This window comes from Pungitius pungitius, chromosome 1 (assembly GCF_949316345.1).
Source record: "Pungitius pungitius chromosome 1, fPunPun2.1, whole genome shotgun sequence".
Lineage (NCBI taxonomy): Eukaryota > Metazoa > Chordata > Actinopteri > Perciformes > Gasterosteidae > Pungitius > Pungitius pungitius.
The window spans coordinates 12,747,809-12,768,216 of record NC_084900.1 but is presented as its reverse complement, the minus strand read 5'-3'; the positions used below and the strand labels follow the sequence as shown (position 1 = coordinate 12,768,216).

The 20,408-nt window shown below is 41.4% G+C and overlaps 2 protein-coding genes across 9 annotated transcripts in view; one reads left to right on the top strand and one right to left on the bottom strand.

Annotated features, from left to right (window-relative positions):
- Positions 1–597: 597 nt before the first annotated feature.
- On the bottom strand, positions 598–7,406 carry smfn (small fragment nuclease). Of its 4 annotated transcripts, XM_037481050.2 has the most exons (8): positions 7,245–7,389; positions 6,450–6,540; positions 5,311–5,394; positions 5,149–5,226; positions 2,668–2,779; positions 2,465–2,573; positions 2,164–2,217; positions 600–1,670 (listed from the first exon to the last, which is right to left on the bottom strand). In XM_037481050.2, exons 2-8 carry the CDS (start codon positions 6,495–6,497, stop codon positions 1,565–1,567), a joined length of 591 nt encoding a protein of 196 aa, XP_037336947.1. In that variant the 5' UTR covers positions 6,498–6,540; positions 7,245–7,389; the 3' UTR covers positions 600–1,564. The 4 variants fall into 4 exon arrangements, with proteins under 4 accessions (XP_037336946.1, XP_037336948.1, XP_037336947.1 ...); XM_037481049.2 differs by lacking the exon at positions 6,450–6,540 and having other exon boundaries at positions 598–1,670; positions 7,245–7,406; XM_037481051.2 differs by lacking the exons at positions 6,450–6,540; positions 7,245–7,389 and adding an exon at positions 6,265–6,415 and having other exon boundaries at positions 599–1,670.
- Positions 7,407–8,228: 822 nt separating this feature from the next.
- amot (angiomotin) overlaps positions 8,229–20,408 on the top strand; it is a 31,151-nt gene continuing 18,971 nt past the window's right edge. For 2 of the 5 annotated variants that reach the window (XM_037480330.2, XM_037480329.2), the window contains exons 1-5: positions 10,339–11,035; positions 11,172–11,330; positions 16,170–16,227; positions 16,826–17,774; positions 19,659–20,229. In XM_037480330.2, the coding sequence (XP_037336227.2) occupies positions 10,952–11,035; positions 11,172–11,330; positions 16,170–16,227; positions 16,826–17,774; positions 19,659–20,229 (1,821 nt within the window). In that variant the 5' untranslated portion in view covers positions 10,339–10,951. Of the gene's footprint in view, positions 8,432–9,234; positions 9,717–10,338; positions 11,036–11,171; positions 11,331–11,530; positions 11,864–16,169; positions 16,228–16,825; positions 17,775–19,658; positions 20,230–20,408 lie in introns of those variants that run through there. The other 3 variants (XM_062562086.1, XM_037480331.2, XM_037480332.2) reach the window with 3 other exon arrangements.

Genomic DNA, 20,408 nt, shown 5'->3' with positions numbered 1-20,408 from the left:
CTCTTGCAAATTGTAGCCTCTTTTTCCTATTTGTAGGGGAGATGAGTGGTACCCGGTGGGGTCTTCTGCTGTTGTAGCCCATCCGCCTCAAGGTTTTGCTTGTTGTGGCTTCACAAATGCTTTCCTGCATAGCTCGGTTGTAACAAGTGGTTATTTCAGTCAAAGTTGCTCTTCTGTCAGCTTGAATCAGTCGGCCCCTTCTCCTCTGACCTCTAGCATCAACAAGGCATTTTCGCCCAAAGGACTGCCGCATACATTTTCCTTTTTCACACCATTCTTTGTAAACCCTAGAAATGGTTGTGCGTGAAAATCCCAGAAACTGAGCAGATTGTGAAATACTCAGACCGGCCCGTCTGGCACCAACAACCATGCCACGCTCAAAATTGCTTAAATCACCTTTCCTCCCCATTCTGACATTCAGTTTGAGTTCAGGAGATTGTCTTGACCAGGACCACACCCCTAAATGCATTGGAGCAACTGCCATGTGATTGGTTGATTAGATAATTGCATTAATGAGAAATTGAACAGGTGTTCCTAATAATCCTTTAGGTAAGTGTATACAGAAATGTACACCCAAGACCATGAGGACACCTACTGGCCCAATTTGGTACCTTCCACACATTGACATTAGATCTGGCTCCTACAATAATAACAACAACAACAACAACTACCCACAAACGATCCCAACGTCCGCCAATAAACGTTTCCCATACAGCATTCAAGGGTAAAACATAAACAACCAAATGTTTTTCTCTTACTGCTGCCGTGGAACAAAGGCAGACATATGTGATCTTCACAATTATATATTTTAGACTACTCAATTACAAGCTGCAACATAAACATTAAGTTGCCAGTGAACAGTCCCAAACTCACACAGATTAGCTGCAACATAGAATAAACAATAATTTATCAATAATTATTATCCAGCGTTGTGTTGTTAAATGCTTTAAGCAGGTTTGGTACATTTTAAGCATTTTAATGAGAGTATGGTGCATTTTCTTTACAAGGCTTTTGTTCACTAGAAGTTAAGTTCTTTTTTTTTTGTCTTTTACTACTTTACTATTAGAACTTAATATTTTTTTAGTAAATATTGTTTACATAGTGCCTCAGAAGATCAGATTTTCTTCATGAAAAACAGATTTATCACAAAGCTGCATTTTCCCCAGAAGACGTTTTAGATCGAAAACAGCTTGTATAAAATACAGTTTATAGGATTTTCTTAAGGGACGTGCCTCGGAAAGGCAGTTTCCCGTTTCCATTAAAACCTCAGGCCTTTACACATTTTAAGCACCCAAAACACATGTTAGTAACCGCACAAAAGTGGATCTTGTAATGATTTGACAAAGGAGCTTCAAAACAGCAGATTTGACAGTTTTGTCCTTTTAATGAAAAAATGATTTTTTTTACCAATACTGAAACAAAGGATCGTTAAGCAGCTAAATGTAAATGAAAACTAAACTAATGGAAACAATCGCATGAATCCAATTGACTGAGGAAACTACAGTGTTAAAGAAATAAGGGAATACAACACAGGTTCCATAGCTTCCTTCAAAAGTGCTAACTGTTAATGCTGTTCTACAATCTTTTGCTTCTGGTCCTCTGAGGCTTTGAAGACGTTGGCTCTGTAGTACTGTAGCTCTTTGATGCTCTCGTGGATGTCATCCAAGGCCCTGAAAGACAGAATAAGACTTTGAGGACGACTCCCCCTGTGTTCAAAGAACTCAGCAGTTACCGTAAATTCCAGACTATAAGCCGCTACTTTTTCCCCACGCTTTGAACCCTGCCGCTTGTACAACGGTGCAGGTAATGTATCATTTTTTACGGGCTAACGCGCTAGACAGACAGGTGCAAGTTACTGCAACCAATCTGGCTGTCTGAGAAGAAAACTGAGCGGCTGGTCTTAATGGTGAAACGTTAGGCAACGTAAAGAACTCCGGCACAGATGACTATGCAACAGCAGTCATTTTCTGCTGAGTGGACACATACGGCTTATAGACCAGTGCGGCTTATACATGTACACAGCTTTTTTTCGTTCTAATTTTATGTGGTGCGGCTTATATTCAGATGCGCTCTGTAGTCTGGAGTTCACGGTACTTTGGTGAGTACAATGTATAATAATCAACAGCAACAAAGGCAAAACGAAATTAGATTTGTATTCGTTACCTGTGGGCTGCTTTCTTGTGAGGCACCATTTTGAATTCCTCTGGAAACCACCGCCTGAAAGCATTTAAAAAACAAAATAAATTGAAGAGAGAGCCATGTTGTCATCAAAGTAGATGCACAAATTACAGAAGCTACTGCAATAATAAAAATGGGCCTTTGATTTGCAAACTGATTAATGAAAGATCATTTGTGGGGATAGACATACATACATATATATGATTGATATATATGATATATACATGATTGTGATAAATATACAAATCCTTTTGCAACGTTTTGAAACTGCCACACAAATACTGACCTGCAAAGTTCCTTAATGGTGCTGACATCAACAATTCGGTAGTGAAGATGATCCATAAACTGGGGCATGTACTTGTCCAGGAACCTCTTGTCAGCATGCACAGAGTTTCCTGCAAAGAGAGCAATCATAGGACATGCATGTAGGAGCAAACGTATGTGAGGAAAAATCACAATCCTGTCGCTGATGCTAAAGTGTTCACTCACCGGCAAGGGGACACTGTCCAGCTGGGGTGTGCTGTCTGATAAAAGACAGGAACTCGTACTGTGCCTGCTCCAGGGTGATGTTACTGTCCTGTACAGCCTGCGTCAGTCCTGACTGAGACACAGTCACACCACTGAACACTTCTAACAGATATAGAAGTTTATAACAAATTCTCCTTTTATCTCTGCTGACAGATGTGCAGCGTAGCTTAAATCATCGAAATCGTGAACACATGGAAGGAATGTGTATTGAAGGGTTTCATGAGGGGGTGCATTGATGCATTCCAAGTATTATTCCTTGAATATTTTTGTTGGAATGCAGTGATGCAGAACATCCCCAAATGTTTTCACAATATTTGAACATTAGGGTGCGCTATAGTGATTCTCTTTATTAGGGCCTGAGCCGACAGAAAGTCGGGCGAAGACCTATTATGTTTGTAGGAAGTATTATTTTATTTCTGCCACTTCAATCGCACTTTTGGGGACTTTATCATGTTCAAAAACTCTTTAATTTTTGCACGCGCTTCAGAAGTGCGAAAAATTTAGATATTCTTGGGGTCCCGCAATTAGGGGATGAAAAAAAGTGCTCTCTAGCGCCCCCGTAAGTGCTCCCTATGGGAACATTTTTTCCCACTTTTACCGATTTACTTGATCCTTTGCAAATAGGTGCTCTTGGTTGTGCTCTACAAAAAAGTCAATTATGGTATGCAAATGCACCTTTACCGCCATTTTGAATTTTGTGAAAAACACGTTTTGGCGAACTCCTCCCAGACGCTATGTCCGATTCTTACGAGATCTTCAGCTAAATGATCCTTGGCTCAATGCCATCAAAAGTTATGAAAGAATGTTGATATCTCATTTTTTAATTAAAGTTATGGAACAATGAAGTTTGTAAGGGGTGTGGCCTTGAAAGGAAAGACCTATAACTTAAAAAGTTATTAACGTCTATCCTCACCAAATCTTTAGGACATGTTCACATTGAGTCATAGAACATCCCCAAATAGTTTCAGAATATTTGAACATTAGGGGGCGTTATAGTGATTCTCTGTAATCAAGAGTTTTCATAAAACTACCTGGGCGTGATCTTGCGTCCAGTTTGGACAATATTTGACTATTTTCTTCAAAATGTAAAATGTTATAACTCCAAGGAACATTGATATTTCTGGCTGGAAATGTTTATTCTAGGGCCGGGACTCGATTAAAAATATTAATCTAATTAATTAGAGGCTTTGTAATTAATTAATCGAAATTAATCACATTTTAATTGCCTATAGGTAAGTAGACCTTCTGTAAACTACGTTTTTTTAAGTAGACCAATACTTTCAAGTACATTCAGAACATTGGTTATTTTTTCAGACGTGGTCTTAGTTACCCTGGTCCTTAAACCAGTCATCTGGTGCAGTGTGGGTTGGGTGTGGGTCCTTGTACGTCCACGCTAGCTGCTAATTGTTTTGCGTTGAGGTGATACTTGAGGCTCGATGTGAATTCCTTGTTGCACAGCTTGCACACAACCACGCTCTTATCGACGCTTCCATCCGTGTGTTTATTATAATAAGATTTCCCATTCACGGGGCCACCCGACACGGTCTCGTCAGCTTCTTTGTTCATGTTCACTGTGGTTTGTTGTTGTCTGAAGTCATGAACGCTAGTTGGTGCTCCAGTATAATCGGTCCTCCGAAACTCATCCAGTGAGAAACGTTCCGCGGTGCAAAAAATAAGTGTAAAAATGCGTAAAAAATGTTTAATGTGTTATTTTTTGTGTAATTAATTAATCTCAATTCACATTGTAATTAATTAATCGTAATTAACGCGCTAAAGTCCCGGCCCTAGTTTATTCATGATGCTGGTGTAGGCCTATAAGTATTGCCATGCAGTGACTTTCGAAAAAGTATAGCGCCACCTTTTGGCTTAGGTCAATGCAAAGTTTCTACATTTAGATGTCCATCTCCTAGCCCTTTAATCTGATCCACTTCAAATCTGTGAATATAAGCCTTAAGACTGTGATAATATGTTACAGTGAATATTATAACTTTGTTGCCGTGACGACACCATCTTCACATGAAAGTTCAAGCACATAATAAATTATTTTTATTTATTTATTAATCAGGTATCAGATGACTCACATTTTACTGAAATCTGTCAGAACAAAAACTCAGACATGCACAATTTGGTTTAAGGGGTGGGAAAAATCCATTCTGTTTCCCCAATTTGGGAACCGTGTCTTAGTTCGTCAATAAACTGCTAACCTGAATTTGATGCGTTGGCCTTCTAGTCATTACATGTGGAGGGAAGCTTCATGTGACTGTCAATATCAGGTAGGCTGGCATAAAGATGGAGAAACGAGTTTTTTGTCACTCCCAGAATACTTTGTCATTACTGACTGAGCTGTTGCAAAATGAATCAACTTGCAACACAGAGACCTTTGCAGAAACAATGATTTTACGTTTTTCTTTTTCCAAACCTCGACCATCAAATAAGGCTTACCTTCCCATGGTGCTCTTTACACCATTCTGACATCCCGTCAAGCAGCTTTTTTGGCTGGTTAATAATCAAGTTGGGACCCTGTACGACAAATAATGGATGAGTTTAATTAAAATGCTCAAAGGAAAGGAAGCTGCAGTCTAGTTGTGTTCATGTTTGTATTACCTCAGCCAGAATATTCAAGTCGGAGTCAGTGACAATGCAGGCCATCTCAATGATCTGGTCCTTCTCAATGTCCAAACCTGTCATCTAAAACACACACGAATACTAACATGTCAGTTTACCTGTTACAGTTCTTACTTATTTATTTTTAATAGTAGGGATGGGTTTACATCCACAACCTACAAGTAGAGAAAATTAGAATTGTAATATGAATAGTATTTTGTAGCAGTATGACTGCATCAATCATTTTATACATGCATGCAGTATACAAGATGCAATAACCATCCATTTTGAGAAATTAACAATAAACAGTTAAAATGTTAGTTGTGACTGAGTGTCCAAGTAACCACAACTTGAACTCTGGGCCTGCTCGGATTAAGTGCCACATACTATAACATTTCGATGGTTAATTGTCAGGAAAAAAATATTGTGATTACATTACATTTAGCTGATGCATTTATCCAAAACGACTTACAATAAGTGCATTTCAACCATAAGGATACAAACTCGAGAACAAGAAACAGGAAAGTGCAATTCCAATAAATAAGCAGATTTACATCTTGCTATAGTGATGTTATAAAAGTTAAGTCAACTTGCTGTATTTATCTAAACATTTTATATTCTGATAGTTTTTTACAGATACTCGTACGAAATGATCGTATCGACTATCGTACGAAAACATATGTATACATTAGTATTTTTAAGTACATGAAACACCAGAGGCATGTTGTTGTATTGCTGCGAACTACAGTGAACAACATGCAGTTATGTCGGCGTTCATAGAGCTGACCTCAAATCAGGCACGAGCTCCTCAGTCACATGCTATTCAAAATAGTTTTAAAGCTTAACCGTGCTGTTAGTGTTTAGCCATGCATCATCCTGGAGACACAGATCGCGTAAGCGTTAGCGGAGTTACATAACGGTGCTTCCCTTCGTTAGCTGGCGTTAACACCTTACCGTTGTCGTTAGCCACACTCCGCAGACTAAAGAACTACATTATTAAGCAGTTTTAAGTGATGCACAGTTCAACGTGATACTGGTACCAAGGGCATTTGGTCTAATTCCACCCGGTTAGCTTGGCGTGCTACATGCCATTAGCGTATGTTATCAAACTTAAAAACAGTTTAAGCCCTATGACTTGCCTCCAGGTCGACCCAAACCATTCTCTGAGATACTGCGACGGACAACATGTTGATTTGCCGGAACACTTGAACGTCAACTTTTGAACTGAATCTGAAAGTGAATGTGTTAATTACACGGTAAACGTTTCGCCATAACATCACTGAAGTATGAATGAATGAAACGCTGCCTCGCCGGGCCGGTGTTACATCCCTACTGGTTTTTACACCTACTGGTTTCCCTACGCGTGCGTGTTTGTTTTGCACCGACAGCGGCAGATGTTGTCTGCCTCGGTCACCTGATTCGTCACACATTCGCAAACATATTTCGCGTAGCGCCGCCGTCTCATGATGTAATGTTGTTTTGCTCGACTGGGTTCGAATCCAGATTGTGGCGATCTTGTAATAAATATATGTTCTTTTATGTATTTCTTCATACGTGGCGGTGACGTAGTGCTCACTTATACAATCATAATCGATGCATTGGATATGGGATGCATTTTGAACATTTTCAGCAATATGTTTGCGAATGTGTGACGAATCAGGTGACGGAGGCAGAGAACATCTGCCGCTGTGGCAGGGGCAAAACAAACACGCACGCGTAGCCAAACCAGTAGGTTAAAAAAACAGTAGGCACGTAACACCGGAAGAAACGTTCCCTCCCGCAGAGAGCCTCGCAAATAAATAGACCCCATGCCAAGTTTCGCGAACACACTGAGATTATGGATTATGGGTATGACTTCAGATTTGAACCGTGGCAAATATGACATCCCATCAGAAAAACAATAAAAGTAATTATTGCATCGCTGTGTCGCTCACTTGCGTCCTTTCCTTGCGTGTTAGCTCCAGTAATGCAAAGAGGGGAAACCATGCAAGGAGCGAGGAAACGAGGAAATATGCTTTTTCGAGATGAGCCATGCCCAATCCACTTTTCTTCTTCTGGTTTTATGGCGGTTAGTATCCAGTGTACTGCGGGGCATTACCGCCCCCTCCGTAATTGCGGATCAACCAAAACACTTACACTATCCCCGCCCCCGGAACAACAAAAATAAAAAATAAAAATAAATGACCACTTATACAATATTAATCCGTCCCTACGTCTGGACCTTGATTCTCCCAGTGGGTGCACAATCTTTGCTTTTAAAAGAGTTTGAGCATTACTGTACACACAACAGACCCACCAATTGTGAAGGAATGCATCCGTACCCATTTGTGAACAAAGAATGCCTGTTCTAGAAAAAAAATCAACTGCGGGAGATTTCAAATGATAGTGGTTTGAAACTACTAGTAGCAATTTTTTATAGTATTAAAAGTAATATATCTTATATCTCAGTATAGTAGTAGTAATATTAGTAGTAGTCGAAGTAGTGGGAGTAGTATAAACAGTTGCAGTGTAACCACTCAATTCCATTACCACATGCTGTGTCCAGCTGTGCTGCGCGTTACAAATAAAGGTGAAGTCCGACACCTGAGGCCCGCGAATGAGACACAGTTGAACAAGCTGGCATGCTTATGTCTTGGGGAAGGAACCCACAGTTATAGTGAAATCCTACCTTGTGACTGCATTGCTTGGTCAAGCGTGATCTTGGCAACAAATGTCCCACTATGTCCTAAGAAGTCCCCCGGCAGTCTAGGCCTATAGCAGCTTGACTAAGTGTAGCAGTAGGTTTGTATGGCCCCCTTAAACCACTCTGGCCTTTATATTGTAGTTATATTGTCCAATTGTGTTGTATTTGTTTCTTTATAATCTGTTATTGATGGTTCTTTTGATATTCCTTTTGTGGAGTGAACCCTATGTTAATTGTGTGTGTGTGTTTCCCATTTCTCCTCCCATTTTCAGTTGCTGAGACCCGAAAGTGGTGGTGGTGTCCGTGTGGTGGTATCTCCTTCCCTGTGTGCTGTGTCTCCCGTTTTCATTTGCGGTGTTCACTGTTGTGTTTTCTCATTTACGGGTGACTTTCCCTGGGATCCCCTTTACTGCCCTCGTACCCCCTTCTCCGCCACTGGTAAGCCTCAGCACAGTCATATAGTCAGATACGGACAATAGGCCTGCATAGCCGTGTATAATCAATGCTATGACTTTACCATGTCGTTTTCATTCATATCTTGCTGTGGGCTAACACTAATATGAATTTGTTTAAGTGTTCAATAATCTGGGCAGGAACCTTATAGACGTTTTATTTATTACTATCATTTATAAATATTCCAGTATTTTATTTGTGGTATCGTATCGAAAGTATCAGGTATCGTAATATTTTGGCATCTATAGTATCAAAGTCATAATTTTGGTATTGTGACAACCCTACAACAGAGGGGCTTGAATTACCTTAAATCATATTCTTGATTTAACAGGTAGCCAGTGCAAAGAAGCGAATACAGGAGTAATATGATCCATTTTCTTAGTTCTCTATTTAGAGGATCAAAGTCACGAGATGCGCTTGCCTAGCTACTCATTGCCTTTATAGAATTATGGTTTCTGCAGACGAAGATAGAATCTTGCTTCACGTGTAGAAGCACTAAAAAAGTGGAATTTGCATAATATATCCCCTTTGATGTCCACATATGGATGAGTGGCCCAACCTAAACAATGAGCTCTGGATAATGATTTAGGTATTGATACTTAGGCTTAAGTGGATTATCCACAAACGTCTGCTTTCTGGTTTGCAATTACTCATCTATCAGAACCCTTAGATATGCTATCTCACCTGTGGAAATTGTTAGAAATCCACAATCTCTCTCAGCTGTGAAAAAAGCTGCCACACATCACTGCCTCCATAATGTATAACAATAATAATGGAAACATTCTCAGGAAACAACAATTCTGCATGTCCAGAGAGTCTCTCAGCCGCTGGCCGTCCCATCCGCACCCAAAACCCATGTGATACCAGTCGACTTATTCAGTCTTTGGATTGCAGGCAGGACAACAGCGTTTCTGCAGTGCAGATGTCACGGTTTGGCTCTGCTTCATGTCTTATTTTGTAGTTTTTATGTCTCTTGTGTCCCTGGGTAACTTCACTTCCTGCCTTGTCCTGTGATTGCCTGATTGCTTCCACCTGTGTCCAATCACCTGCACCTCCCTTGTGTATTTAAGCCCTGTGTGCCTGTTGTCCCTTGTCGCGTCATTGTCTATTGTCAGTCGTCGTTGGTGGTGCACGGTCTTCGGTTTTGGTGTAACTAAAGAGCACCTTTGGAAACGCCTGCATCTGAGTCCTGCCTGCCTTCAACCTGCACCCTCGCTTTGTGACAGCAGACAGATGAGAGTGATTGGAGTAAATTAAAAATAAAAAGACGGTAGGAAGAAAAGACAAGAGAGACGGAGAAAGCAAGAGAAAGGGAGGGTAAAATAAGGAACAAATCCTTCAAAAAGTGGAAAGCTAAAGTAGAGCATTTAATCCAGAATGGACAGCTTGTTTCTGTTCATACTTCCCACTTAAACCATTGTAGCTCATATGCTCAGAACCTGTTGAAACACCATTATGAGGCACAATGAGCACCTCCACGAGAGGAGAACGGCCCTGATGCATTCATGCCCGGTTTAAAATCCTGGCAAAACAAGCTGGAGCTCAATCCTCCTAATGAGCAAAGAAATTTACTTTATTTACTTAATGAGAGAACATAATTTATATTTGCAGTCTTACATATATGTTCAGTTCTTTGTTAGGTGACAACTGAATTAATTTGATTTATCAGTCGTGTATTGATTAAATGCTCTCTGTTTCATCACACTCAATAGTCACATTATGATCTTCTGGACCTTAACTTGACCTTTTTACATTTTAGTTGACTACATTCGTGCCAGTGGTGGTAAATCACAACTCTAAACATGTTTTCATGAAAATATTAATTAAATACACAGGGGAAGACAGGACAAGGCAGGAAGTGAAGTTACCCCAGGGACACAAGAGACATGAAACTACAAAATAAAACAAGACATGAACCCAAGCCGTGACAGCAGGAGACTTGCAAAGGATGTTCCATGAACATTAGGAACATGATAACATCAGCAGAAGTAGTAGTGTGCAGTATTGGAGCAGGTCAAGCCTACTCCCTTTTATAAGTGTATTTCTTGTCCCTCCATGCAGCACTGAGAAGCTGTTTGTCCTTCTACACCTACAGTAAAACTGAAAAGGACTGCTCAAAGTTGAGAGTGATCAAGAGCTCACTTCTAATGAACTCCACAGAGCACCTGTTTCTGCTGTCACTTTATTTGTTGGTATTTGTCTAGACTCTCCACATAACCAATGGATGCTGGGATACTTAAGATGACGAAAGAGTGGACAGGGCTGTCCAAAATGTAGAGCAAACCGGGCTGTGACTGGAAAACGACAGCAGAGTCATTACATCGCACGGTGCGCTAGTATTTTTTTAGTCTTATAAGGATTTCAAAATTAATTTACCTTATGTTTTTAATAAGGGGAAAATATTTGAATCTGTTTATTCATTTTTATTTGTTCTGTTTATAACTACTTTCTTATTTCTGTTATTTTAACTTCCCTTTGGGTTATTACTTTGAGCAAAGACAAAGGATGACAAAATATACAGTTTGTTTTACAACACATCCGTCTACAGTAGGAAGAGACAATTCCTATGAAGGGAATGCCAAAGCCAGTGTGAGTAAATGCATATACGTCATTCATAAGTTCTTTTACCTCTATTAAAAGAAACCGCATCAGTCATTCAGTGTTATTTTATGACAAATTACTTTTTGAATGTGTATTTTTTTCTTTCTTCTAAATCCCTTCATAGACATTTCTTTGGGTAGGCTACTCTGACGACAGTGAGAAGAAAAATCTTAATCTTAATATAAGCGGTCCAACCACTGGTGACACAGCGGCCTCTCCATCTTCCATCACCTCCACAGCTAGACAGTGGAAGACCATCAGAAGGAACACCTTCTACAAGCCAGTAAGTCACCCAGCAACCGTAAATAATAGTCTGCTTGATGGTTTTTAATCTATTTTAGATTTCCTCCCTCCCTTCCTGACAAAACATGTCACGTGGAGCTTGCCCGCGTGTTCAGTGGTGATGGTTTGGAAGTCTTCATACCCACTTTAAAAACCATTCGAACTTAATTCATTTTCTATATTCAACAACTTTGGGTCTAGAACACAACTGCTGGAGGAATGCGGCGAGGAGGCGGGGCTCGACATTCTTCTTTTACGGCAGACCAAGTGTGGGGGCGCGAGCGCTTCCTGCTCCCTTCTTCTTCTTTTTTTTTACGGGAAAACATGAGATTTACAGGGAAAGACGAACACTTTTTGGCTGCGAATACCGTGAACCTTCTCGCAGCAAAGACTCAAACTAGCTGCGACACCAGCCTCGGGGCGGCGGCAGCTTGTCGTATCGTTAAAGGGGGTTTGTCTGCACGAAGAAAAAGGAACTGCGGGATGTGGCGGTGAGATGGAGCAAAAAAGTAAACGGGAGAACTCAACTGAAAGGTCTGTTGCATCATGTCAGGGACTATGAAAGATAATATTCACCAAGAATATGCTTATTTTTCCAGCAGCGATGCATCTTAAGTCCGCTAGGCTTTTAGGACAGATAACGTTATATGGTTTCAGAAAGTGCTTGCGCTTTTCCAACTTGTTTTACCGATAGGCCTAACGTCATCTAAAGCTCATGGCAGTAATACATGGTTGGAACTTTATACATCAGTTGGGGGTCATAAAGTGACAACTGAAGCAAGGATTATGTGGAGTTGAAGTGTGTGCACCCGTCACGTCATTCTTGCCTTTGTTACCAGAAGGATCGCTCATTTTGCATCAAATTCACATTTTTTCCAGTGTGGGTGCCACATGGTTAAGGGGGTTTCTAATTTAGGTAAATTGACTTAGTTGCGACTGGTATTACAAAGTTTGACTGGAATTAGTACCACTGGAGTTGTATACTTCGGTCAACCAGCCTCTACTTCGAAAAACACACCTTGGCCTGCCAACAAGTTATTTTGCGGTACGCCTGTATACTAGAGATTACGGTAGTGGCGTGCAAGAACTGACATAGAAAAGAGCAGTTCTAGTTAACGTGAAATATGTAATATGTAATATATATGTTACATCTTTCTAAATGATCATTTTAAACACAATAATTACTGTATAACTATTGGGGGCAGACCGGAGCATTCCAAGGCTCATTCATGAACCAGATTTGATTTGAAAGGAAATGGTCAGTAGTTACATACTAATTTGTGTCACTCAGGGTTAATCAGGGTTTTCTGATGTAGCATTTTAATATTAAACGCTCTCAAATATCATTCATCAGCCAACTTCTACTTCAACTAAAAATGTAATAGTTCATGAGACAACTTCTGTTCTATTTTCAATAGGATTTTAAAGGAAGTGGTCCATAGTTACATAATGATGTAATTTCAGGGTGACAGTACACTACCCCGCGGTGTCAGTCAGGGATAATCAGGAGTACTGCTAACAATTATATTATGAGTTAAAAGAGACATAAAAAAATGGGAGTAAGACAGCATCCCTAACTAGGGTGCAAAATTCTTTTCAAAGTTGGAAACTTTCCACGGGAATTAACATGCGACTTTTTGTATATTTTATGAGTATAACTTGGGATTTGGAGAGTGATGGAGGCTCCAGGTCATTTAGCCTTAGATCCTAAGTCCCTTCCGCCAGGTGGATGCCGATATGTGCTGGCACGACTGCCATATTCCATCTCTTTCCCAAAGGCCTTGCTTGGTACGGTACTTTGCCAGACTGCCGAGAACTTTGCCGTCATCAAGACCCAGGTGGTTAGATTTAGTAGTTATAACTGTGTAAGCTGAGAGTATGCTTTTCTCATACCTCTTTGGGTCCAGCATGTATGCTGCTGCGTGTACTGGCTTTATGCAGAACTCTTAACGCTTCTCCATTGATTGGACCACTGCGGTTACCTCTGCTTGGAGCAGCAGGGAAGTGGGCAAGGCAGTTTGGTTCTCAGCAAACAGACATTGGACATCTGACAAGATGGCATCATCACTTTCTATCTGGATAATAGCTGCCGCTATTGGTTTGAGAATTTTTAGGCTGCTAGTCACTTTTTTCGCAAAACACATCATCCAGCACAATTCTCTTGATGGCGCTTTCCATGGCTGCAGACTCGGATATGGCCATCTCTTGCAGAGACTCCTTCCCCTCTATTAGACTGTTGTACATGTTAACAACCCCACCTCATCGAGTGAAAATTGTACTTTCTTGTTACTTGTTCTTCTGAGTTTGTATCTCTATGTGGAAATGCACTTATTGTAAGTCGCTTTGGACAAAAGTGTCAGCTAAATGACATGTGATGTAATGTGATGCTGGGGAGATTCAGTGTGGTGCTCTTGTTTTTTTTAAGTTTGCTTTGAGAGATAGATTCCTGAAGCTACCTGTTTGCCCTTCACGTATCTAACTAATTGTTTCGCTCTCTTGGACAGTGTGTCCATTTTTTTTCAGTGCCATGATGTCCCTGAGGAGATGATTGAGAGCATGGGCAGCGCACCCAATGGGTGTAAGCAGCCTTCATGTTTGCAGCATTGTCCGTTACAAGTGCAAAAACCTTGTTAGGCCCAAGGTCATCGATGACTGCTTTCAGCTCATTAGCAATGTAGGGGCCTGTGTGTCTGTTGTCCTTTATGTCTGTGCTCCTGTAAAACACTGGCCGAGGGGTGGAGATAATCAAGTTTATGATTCCTTGTCCCCGGACATTTGACCACCCATCAGAGATGACTGCGATGCAGTCTGCTTAGTCAATGGTTTGCTCGACCCTTTCTTGCACTCTGCTGAATTCTGCATCCAGCAAATGGGTAGATAGAGCATGTCTGGTGGGGGGTGTGTACGCTGGGCATTCAGGAAAGGCATTATCTGTCAGCATCAGAGGTGAGCCAGTTGCATACACTGCTCGAGGAAAACATTCATCTGCATTTCTCTGGCTAGGTACATCCATTGAGTCAAAAAATGTGTTGATTCCAGAATGACCAGGAGCTGTTAAGAGGCTGTCTGCACTTCGAATAGAAGCAGAGGAAGTGGACATCTTGTCTGGGGTTTCTTGATTTGAGCCCTGAGGAAACTTTGGGCACTTAACTATATGCTTCTGCATTTTTGTGTCATTCTTGACATACGTCTTTGCACAGTATTTGCAAATGTACACAGCCTTTCCGATAGTGTGTGCACGTGGCATTGTTTTGAAGAATAAGACATGAATGCAATGCCATGCACAGATGTATGAATAATTCGCTAAACAATTGGAATAGTCTGTAAAAATATTTTACAATTGATTCTATGATACCATGAAATCATCCGCTTGACGGTCACTTTTGGTATTAAACATACATCTTTCTGCGTTTTCTCGCTTACATTTTTAAAAGAGAAAAAGACTACCCGATAACGCCATTATTGTAACCAGCAATAATGGTTGATGTGATTTGCGAGACGTCAGTCAGCCAACTTTCTAACATTAGCACGTTAGCCTAATGTTCTTTCAGCCCACCAACTCAACTATCTTAAAGTTGAAATGTTTTTGAGATGCCTTCACCTGTAAAAATATCTCGAGTCAGACACCTGTCTTGACGAGACATAAAGGTAGTAAGACAGCTATCTTACTGTTAAGAGTTTTCGAACACAGCCAGTAGCCATGGGTACTGTACAGTAACCATGCCCATCTCCTACTCGCTAAAAATGACACATTGCGCTTTTCTACAGCGATGATCGGTCAGTTTGTTAATGACTAGCAGCTTGTTTGTCTTATCAATAATATATTTACCCCAGTAATAGCATGAAAACTTACCTCGATGTGCTCAAAGCAGTAGCAGCTCTCTCACGTTTCAGGCATTGACCGTGACAGTAACTCTCTAGTCACGCCCTCCGCCCTTGTTTTTCAAAATCCAGAGGCAAAATTCCTGTGGAAACTTTCTGGAAATTTAACTGAAACTTTGCAACCCTATCCATAACTGCAGGCTGTCTGGTAAAATTATCATCAGAGAGGCCCAGAAGATTATTTCAGACTCCACCCATGTTCCCCCCCCCCCTTGAATACCATCTTTATCCCTGAGGCAGATGCTTCAGTGACCCCCAGGGCAAGTTCAACCGCTTAAAGAACTCCTTTGTCACCCTGTCCATTAAAGACCTAAATGGAATTATATTTTTTTAATCTTACACTAGATGTAGCATTTAAAAATCTCATACATGACAGAACTTCCTTCTAAATCTCATTCACAAACAAAACTTCTGTTCAATGTACAATTTCATTTAAAAGGAAATAGTCCATGGTTTCATAATGATTTCATTTCTGGATAGTCCATCACCTCGACAGGAGTTGTCCTTTATAGCACTGTCATGTCAAGTTGGTTATGGTCTACATGGGTTTGTAGCCGTATGGCCTTGGCCTCAATGTGCGCAGAATAGTGAGGACCCGTCCATCGTTTCTTGCAGCTTTAATGTTGTATTTGTATTTTCAGTGTACAGTTTGTTTCAAACCTGTTGCCTCACTGCTCGTTATGTCCATTTCCAAAGCCTAAAAATTATGGAACCATCCCATTATTGTCCAAGGTGAGGCAGTGCTGATGAAGGCTTTTAGAATTTCTTAAAATTAAGTTTCCAATTTAATTTCTAAGAATGTTGAGGTGTAATCGAAAGTTTTAAATGTTTTAATTTTCTCCTTTCCAAATATGTTTTTTTTTTGTGGTTTCTTTTGTCTTTTCATTAGGAAGATAATTGACCAATTGCTTACGTCTCTTTAAAGCTAACATGTTTCCTTTTGTATATTTATTTACAGGTGTTTTGGAAAAAAGCTTCTTCATCCTTGAGAATGAGAAGAATGCTAAATGACAAAGGTGCCAGGTGTAATCATTTTTAATCTACAGAAAATGGTGTATTCAATATTGTCAGAAACCTCAATTATTTTATTATTATGTTCAAGCTCCTTAAACAAGGAAATTATCCCTTCATTTGCAACGTAACAGCAAATAAATCCCAAGTGGTTTCCACTGACTGGGTGTTTTTGTTTTGGACTCAAGATTAGACAAAACCTAAATAAAATCACATTAGATTAAACTTTTTTTCTTGTAATGCAATACATGAAATGGTACACTGGTAACTTGAGAAAAAGTCTAAATCATTTTTATTGACAATAATCATTACCCGGGACCAAATATTTCATACTTTCGAGGCACTTCATCAATAGTCAAACATTTCATTGAATCTTGTGTGACTCGTAGATATTCCATTCCTTTACACTGCTAGCATCATTTGTGATTAAATCACAGTAGTTTCAGTCATAGCTAATATACGTTTTGCTACTTTGAGTTGCTGCACTAGGACATATTCTTTTCAGTTTATGTATGTCTTAAGATCAAATTCATTTCTGTCTTTTCAGTCTCTCTTTTTCCTTCACATTCTTCACCCACTGCACTCTTTTCCTTGTTCTCTCAGGGAGTATCAACCGTGGCCGGAGCTTGTCCTTCAATGAGGTGCGTGAACAGCGCCAGGCAGAGATGCGGGCCACCAGCGGAGGGTCGTCCAACAACACTGTAGGAGGTTGTGGCAGCACCGTCCTGCAGCGTCTCCTGCAGGAGCAGATGAACTGTAATTACGTGCTGCAACAACAGAAACAACAACCAGGAGGGGCAGCGGTCGGAGGAGGTTACTCGGGCCAGGGACAGATAGGCCCCTCTGATGATCACTCCATGAGCCCACACATTGCCCGTCAGGAGCCCCAGGGACAGGAGCTGCAGACGGACAACTGCATAGAGAAACTGGGATCAACCAAAATAAAGGAGGGTGGGAGCAATGGAGGTGGTGCAAGCGGCCAAGGGCAGTGCCCAAACCTAGAGGACCTCCCGACGTACGAAGAAGCCAAAGTGCAGTCACAATACTTCCGTGGGCGTTGTCCTCCTCAGCCTCAGCAGCAGAACAATCAGCCACAGCAGCCTCCTCCCCCCCCTTCAGTGGGCACTGCCTTCTACGCCACCGGGCTTAGCGGTGCCAAGGTGCGCACCGATGGTCGTCCGATGGTGCAGCGAGTGAGTGGAACAGGCAGGGTGCACCAGGATGATGGGCTGAAGGATCTGAAGCAAGGCCATGTTCGGTCTCTCAGTGAAAGACTGATGCAACTTTCCTTGGCCACCAGTGGCATAAAGGCCCACGCTCCTGTCACCAGCGGCCTGCTTTCCCCGCAGCTGCCCCGGCAAGGGTCGCCAGGCGACTACTACAAGCTGCAGCACAGGGGTCCACCTCCAGACTACCCCAACAAAGAAGAGGGCTCTCCTACCAAGCAACAGGAGCCTGGAGGTCATTTTTTCCAGGAGCAGAAAGGGAGGGAGCACTCAAGGGAGGTGCACCACATCAGATACCAGCCCCCGCCCGAATACGGCTCGTTAAGGTAAGGTTAATAAATACAGATACCCAGCCCTGTTTCTACACACAAATATATATGCATTTAAAGATGCTTGAAAATAAATATTTGTAAAATGCTAAATATTAATGCTTTGTGAATGCACGTAAATGCATGTAGGCCTATGCATGTAAATACAAAGGTGTCGCATTTCAAACCAAAAGAATGTCACACCACTTTGAAGTTGTAAAATCCACTTTATAGTGACACAAACAATGAGGACAAAAAAAAGTGTCTGAAAAAGAATCTGTTGGATGCAGAAGTATTTATCCCCCAGAGTCAATACTTGGTAGAACCCCTTTTTGCTTCAATTTCGGCTGCAAGTCTTTACGAAGGTCTCAACCAGCTTTGCACATCTACAGATGGAAATGATTGTCTATTATTCTTGGCAAAGAAGTTGAAGCTCAGTAAGATTATATGGAGATATTCTAACAGCAATTTGCAAAACTTGCCATATATTCACTGGTGGGGCGATAACTACTTTTTGTTGTGCGATTATTGCACCAAAATGAATTGGGATATACAATATTATTGTAATTTTTAACAGCAAACACATTTATTAACTTGTACCGGCGGGAGGAGGCTTGTACCGAATGTCCAAAGGTTTGCCAACAACACCATATTGACGATAATTTGTCAAACAATCAACAAAACCAAACTGAAGCATGAAACGTTGGTCTACCAGGCCAAAACAATAAACAAAAACCCCACACTTGCTAGAAAACAAAGTATTTCTGGCCTACGGTATGAAAATGAAAAACAATACTGACCTCCCTGTCTATCCACAAAACAGGAGAAAACAGAACAGAAATGGCAGAGAACCCTTACGTGCCCACCCTGGTTCAGGGAGTCTTTATCTGATCCCGCTAATTTCCTGACGTCTCCCAGGTGGCGCTGGTTCAGGTTAATCACCTGAGGGTTAATTTACCCGGCCCTCTTCATAGGAGAAGGTGGAGCCGCATCAGGGAACGTAACACTGAGACGGAGGTACTGGTTCAGCCTCCAGGAGTGAAAAGCAGGAAGGGAGGCGCACAGTCGGGCTGCCTCCCTTACCGCGTATTCACTGCGGCGTTATGTCAGATTAACAAGATTAACCCTAACCCTACTAACAAGACTAAAATACGTGAAACACATGACCCAGGCTATGGGGTGTGATGACATGTGATAAAACTGTACAAACATTACATTGGAGACATATAGAGACAATTACACATGCTCAAATTGAGCAATAACCTGAGCTGCTCAATGAGGGATTGCGCAATCTGAGTGGAGGCACCGCTCGTCGCTGCCGCCTCCCCGAATTTGGACAGGAAAATCCACACATTCAGCGATATTGCCCATAATAACCATTGGAATAATTCTAATAATTACCCTTCTATTACAGATTAGTGGAAAAAATATATTTTATTTAATCATAAATGTTTCTCCAACCTTCTAGCAAGTATTTTTGCTAATTTTGCATTGTTGTTGCTTAAGGAGATGGGACGGTAGGATACACAATTTGTTGAGTGCTTACCTGGTTTTAATGTTATAAGCGCGCTTCGCAGAGATCGGGGCAGCTCATCATTTCCAAGTGGTTCTTCAAACATTCTGTTTTTGTTATACCATGAAAAAATGTATAAAGGTCCAAGGGGGATGAATACTGTACTATATACTAAGGCCCACTGACTTATGATTTTCACACGGCCACAAGTTGTCCCATTGGGAAGAAAAAAAACCTCCACAGTCCACTTCTGCTAACTGTTTTCTCTTTGAGTTAAATTAGAATGAATCAATTCTTCTGAATCAAACAGCTTTTGTGTGCCTACTACATTTACATTAACACAAGGCACCAGCTGAACAGTGTAAACACACATCTCATCTTTTTCTCAGGTCCAGTAAGGGGAGATCTGTTTTCATCCAGAGGCCTCTTCATCAGCACAGCCCCACCTCCTCGGTCACCTCTTTGGGCTCCTTGTCCCGCACCCAGTCCTCCACCCTAAGCAGCGTGCTCAGTGCATCCCACTCCTCCCATTTCTCTTTCCCTAACCAATACCCTCTCAGCCAGGGAGATCCCTTCCCTAGTATGGGGCTCAATAGTCCGCAGAGTCCCAGCTCCCACCCAGCAGGCAAGCCCTCGAACCTAGGCCCCCTTCAGCTGACACATCCAAGAACTCTCGGTTTACCTCATGACAACTACGGCTCTACACCCAGGATGCAACATCAGTATGAACAATATCAACAGCAGCAGCAGCAGCAGCAGTTCCAAAGACCTCCCCCTTCAGAGTCCCAGACACAGGTCCAGACTGGACATTTCCCTCACCCATACGCCTACTACCCCCTTCAGGGGAAGCCTTTCAACTTGATGCACGCCCACCAGATGGTGGATGCGCTAAACGAGGAGAACAGGATGCTAAGGCAGGAGATGGTGGCTTGCCACGAGAAAGTCACAAAGTTGCAGAAAGTAAGCTTTAAATGATCCGTGAATGTTTATTTAAGTCATCATAAAATATTACTGACATGCCGAGATGTTTACTGTAATCATTTATTATTTTTCTTTATAAGTTCAGGGGAACAGCGGGAGCTATTTAAAATTTTTTGGACAGACACATTTTGTGCTTCAATATAATTCTTCCTTTCTTT